This window comes from Chrysoperla carnea (assembly GCF_905475395.1).
Source record: "Chrysoperla carnea chromosome X unlocalized genomic scaffold, inChrCarn1.1 SUPER_X_unloc_4, whole genome shotgun sequence".
Classification (NCBI taxonomy): domain Eukaryota; kingdom Metazoa; phylum Arthropoda; class Insecta; order Neuroptera; family Chrysopidae; genus Chrysoperla; species Chrysoperla carnea.
The window spans coordinates 117,494-122,769 of NW_025408167.1; the positions used below are offsets into that span (position 1 = coordinate 117,494).

Here is a 5,276-nt window from a genome sequence, read left to right on the forward strand (position 1 = left end):
TTTGAAATATTAAAAAAACTTCTCGCTTTAAAGTAACCATGATATGAGTTATAAATGCAATAAAATTTTATACAAAAAATAATATTTATTTGTTGACGAATAATATAAAAGGTTTACATTTCTAAATAACATATATTTATATATGGTGTGTAAAAAAAAAGAAAAGAAGAAAAATAATTTATATTTTTAATATAAAAAGGCAACCGCACACAGTGTTCCCAAGCGGTCACCCATCCAAGTACTGACTGTGCCCAATGTTGCTTAACTTCGGTGATCGGACGAGAACCTTTTTTTTTTTTAACAAAAACAACTTTATTTATTAAAATAAATACAAAAACTTAACAATTAAATATTAAATATGTACATTGTAAGTTTGTTTAGAGGTTATTAGTACCTAGTACTTTCATCCTCAAGTAAATTGCATTCTGCTGATGCTTTGAATATTTAATAATCTAAGTACTTAAACTATTACAAATGGGGTGGGTTTATGGGGATAGTTTTGGTTTGTTTTAAAGGAAAAAATAGAGGGAAAAAACCTGTTTAATTTATCGAGGATTATTATGGGTATTAGGATGTTGGGTTTGGGTTATATTTATTTTATTTCTTCCAAAAATATTATTTACATTATTGATATTTGTATATATGATACATATTGGTATTCAGATCTTTTATGCGTTCGTATGTTTTTATGTTGGTTAATTTTAACTATTATATAAATTACAAAGTTTGTTATTTTAAAGTGAAATAATAAATACATATAGATAGTAGTAGATGAGAGAAGAGATTAAAAATAAATACGTAAACATGTATTAATAAAATAAATTCAAAATAAAAAGAAAAAATATTTAAAAAATTTTTCTTCTTCTCCGGCACGACCGGGTTTCGATACGGTGTATTTTGTGTAGTAGTCGAGTGTGCTAACCACGGAGCCATCTCGACTGTGTAATATGATGTTGGTTTTTTGATTTCTATACTTAATATCTTTGCATGTTACGTTTTTGTGTGTTTTGGTTAAGTGAGATTGATGTATTTTGTTATTAGGTGTTTTGTAAGATTGCTGTTGTGTAGACTTCTGTTAGCGAATTTATGTATAAGTTTTTGTATGTGTTGGTTGATTGTAGGTATGTCGGCTAGTCTGTGTAGTGTTCTAATTGAAGTGTATCTGTCTTTGTTTAGTATTAGGCGAAGGCATCTGTTCTGTAGTATTTGTATTTTATTTAGTGTTGTGTATGAGGCATCACAACTCCATACAGGAGCGGCGTATGTAATTATTGGTCTTATAATTGCTGTGTACAATAGTTTTTTATTTTGTATTGACATAGGACTTTTTTTATTGAGGAGGGGATATAGGGTTCTGATGGCTGTGTTTACTTTTTCGTTGATCGATTTAAAGTGGCTTTTAAAATACAGTTTTTTGTCCATTATGAGCCCAAGATACTTAACTTCGTGTTTCGGTTTAATTTTTATTTTATTTATATATAATGGGGAAGTGATCTTTGTATCTTTAAATTTTCTCGAGAAAACTATGTGTTCAGTTTTATCTTCGTTTAATTTGATTTTCCATTTTTTGGTGTATTCGAGGATTTGATTCAGGTGGATTTGGATTTGCGATGTGGCCACCTGCGCATTGAAAGAGTGTGCAATGATAGCAGTGTCATCTGCGTAGATGGCCAGTTGGGTTTTTGGGAATTTGGGTATGTCGTTTACAAAGTAATTAAAGATGATTGGTCCGAGTACGCTTCCCTGGGCCACGCCAGCCCTGGATTCCTTTCTTTCGGAATATGAGTTATTAATTTTGACTACAAATTTCCTATTTTGTAGGTAGTTTTTGATTAGCCGTATAAGGTAGTTAGGGAATTTGTAGCCTATCAGTTTGAAAATTATTCCATCCTGCCAGACGGTGTCGAATGCTTTCTCGATGTCTAGGAGGCACATTGATGTTAATTTGTGCTTTGTAAATTCATTTTTAATCGAGTCGACGATTCTGGCCGTCTGCATGATGGTGCTGTGACCTGGTCTGAATCCGAACTGTTCATCGATAATTACTTTGTTTTTGCGTTCAAAGGAGACAATTCGGGATAGGATGACTCTTTCCGCTAGCTTTGACAAAGTACTTAACAGACTAATCGGTCTGTAGTTTTTAGGGTTGGTAGGGTCCTTTCTTGGTTTTGGGATAGGGACTATGGTTGCTGTTTTCCACTGATCTGGGTAGTGTCCTGTTGTCATTATTGCATTTAGGATGTACATAAATTGAACTATTGATTTATTAGTTAGATTTTTTAATTGTAGATAGTCAATACCGTCGGGTCCAGGAGTTTTATTGGTGGGGAGGGTCTTGATGATGCTTTTGATTTCTCTTGGGGATGTGTGGATTTTGTGGATTGTTTTTTGGTCGAGTAAGGCAGGGTCATCTTTAAAAGATTTCACTGTATTTTCGACCTCAGTTTCTATAGGGGATTGAAGATTATTTGATTGGAGTTTTTCAAGGGTGGTGCTTATTATGTTTGCTTTGTCTTCGTCTGTATAGTACGTGTCGTTGTCTTGGCTAAGGGTTGGGAATGGTTTTTTCGGTTTTTTTAGGATTTTAGTCATTTGCCATATTGTATTGTCTTTGGGTGTTATACGTTTCAGTTTTTCTTGCCATTGATTATTAAGGTGATTGCGTATTTCTAGTTTTATGGCCCGGTTGAGTCTGTTTATTTCAGTTTTCAGTTCTGGTCTTCTCGTTTTTTGATGTTCTTTTCGGAGTCTATTACGCTTTTTAATAAGATCCTTGGTCTCGTCTGTTATTGGATCTTGTTGTGTGTTAATTATTTTTTGTTTTGTGTGTTTCTTTTTGGTAAGATTGAGTGCATTTGTAAATGATCGTAATTCTTGGTCTATTTTGTCAGGGGAGTCGAGTTTTTTATTTATTTTAATTTTTTTGTCAAGATCTTTTTTATATTTTACCCAGTCAGTGAATTTGTAAGAGGTGATTTTTTGTGTGTGGTTCTGTTTATTGATATTTTCTAGGTAGAATTGTACAGGATTGTGGTCAGATGGGAGTACAGGAAGGGAGATTGGTGTGGTGATGTTTGTTATGTTTTTGTTCAGAAGTATGTCGATGCATGTTGGAGTCATGTTGTTTTGTGGGTAGTGTGTGGGGTCTTTAGTGTATTGAATTATTAGGTTATTGTTTGTTGCGTAATCGTAGAGTGTCAGTCCGTTTTTATTGTTTATGTGGTTGTTCCATGTTCTGTGTCTGGCGTTGAAGTCACCAACAATAAGTACTTTGTCTCCGATTGACGTTAGGGTGTCGAGATCTTGAGGAGTAAATTTGTTCGATGGGCTATTGTACACACCAATTATATGAACGTTGTTTTGCAGTTTTATGCAGAGAGCTTCTATTGAGGTATTGCCTAATATTTTTTCCTTGTAGGGGATATTGTTTTTTATGATAAGGGCTACGCCGCCCCCGCGGGCGTTGCGATCTCTGCGAAGTATCGTGTAGTCTTTTATTCTTAATTTGTCTTTGTCCGTCATTTTTGTCTCGTTTATCAGTGCTATGTCTATGTCTTGAGTTTGTATGTAGGTCCTCAGTTCAGTTATTTTTGGTATAAGTCCGTTTGCGTTCCAGGTTATAACTTTCGCCGTCATTTTTATTTAAAATTCGTCTGACAGAAGTCAAAGAAAGCTTTAAATTTTTGTAATTCTGAGTTGCATGTCTTTAAAATTTGGTTTAGCTGCTTAACGGCATTAAGCATTTTGTTTATATCGATTAGCGAGTTTAATTGATCAATCTCACTTACCAGTTCGTTGAAGGGAATGTTTGTTTGGTTGTTGTGGGGGTTGGGCTGCTGACTTGCTGGCACTGTATCTCTTGTTGCAGTGAACAGGTTGCCTTTTGCCCATGGGCTGCTTGTCGGCATTGATGCTGGTATAAATTTTTGGATGGTATCTGGTTTCTTGTGGTTTTTTGTGTTGTTAAGCCTTTTGTTTTGTATATATTCGACTTTTCGGAGGTATTCCTCGCATTCAGTCGAATTTGCCGGATGGTTTTGGCTGCAGTTTGCGCATTTAAGTTTTGGTAAATTGGATTCGAGCCTCTCTGGAAATGTGGTGCAGTCTCTTGTCCAGTGTGCTTGGGCGCATTTTAGGCATCTGGGGTTGGCTCTACAGTTAGCTGTCGCGTGGCCCCACTGCTGACATCTGTGACACTGTATTATTAGTTTAGAGTTGAAGTGCAGCTGCCAATCTACTCTAGTATTATATAAATACTTAATGTTAGTTTGTAGGTTTTTTATTGTGACTGACTGGTCAGTTATAATTAGGAACATTGGTCGCCTAGTGTTCCTCATTTTAAATATGTTGTGTACATTTATTTGGTATCTGCCTTCCATTTCGTCTTTAATTTCGTCGATCTCAACGTCGGTAGGGAGTCCTCCAAGCACGAAGGCATGGTGTTTTTTGTCTTTCGGAGTGTAGGTGTGATAGTCGAGTTGGGTTTCCTTTTCCAGATTCATTAGATAGTTTTCATATTCGTTCTTGTCGTGTATGAAAATATTTGTGGATTGCCGGGTGTATTTTATGTGGAATCCATTTTTGATTTCTTTGCGCAGCCCCTCAATGAGCTTCTTGTGCTCTGTAACAACCGAGTGAAACACTATTGGAGGTGGTGGTTTTGATTTGGCCGGTTTGTTTGGTGGTTGCGGATCACTTTCTGTTTCAGAGTTTATCTCCGGAGTTTCTTTTGATTCAGCGTTTTTATGTGGTTTAGGGTTAGTTCTTTGTTGTAGGACATCGAATCTATTGCTGATTGGCACTTTAAAGCATTCTTTGAGATAGCTTGTTGATGGAGTGGGTTCTTCTCCCATGTTGGTGTCACTGGGGTTAGGATTGTTGTTTTCACGTTGTGGTATATCACTTGTGGTTTTTGTAGTATTTTGACTAGAGTCGATTTTTTCGGGTTCTAGCTTGAGCACTTTTGGTTCACTTTGAATTGCTGGGGAACGGGCTGGCCGCCCCCTAGTTTTGCGTGTTGTCCTTTTTTCAGGTTCACTCATGCACTTTTGATTATGTTCTATACTTTGTATTAAATTAAGTCAATTAACTTTTTTGAGCCCCCCCTAAGGGGGAGGAAAAAAATTTTTTCCTACGGCCCTGTTCGTTTTTTTTTTTTTTTTTTAAATATTATTGCAGAGTAATACAATTACATGCAATGGTTGTTGTTTTTAAATTATTTTATGATTGTTAAATAATATTTTTTTGCTAGCTATATGCGTCTGTTCAGCACGGAC

At 35.6% G+C, this 5,276-nt stretch overlaps 1 protein-coding gene across 1 annotated transcript; it reads right to left on the minus strand.

Moving 5' to 3' along the window:
- Positions 1-1,940: 1,940 nt before the first annotated feature.
- LOC123304306 (serine-rich 25 kDa antigen protein-like) lies at positions 1,941-5,042 on the minus strand. Its single transcript, XM_044886348.1, has 2 exons — positions 4,642-5,042; positions 1,941-2,028 (listed from the first exon to the last, which is right to left on the minus strand). The coding sequence occupies exons 1-2, from the start codon at positions 5,040-5,042 to the stop codon at positions 1,941-1,943; spliced, it is 489 nt and encodes a 162-aa protein (XP_044742283.1).
- Between the last annotated feature and the right edge of the window lie 234 nt (positions 5,043-5,276).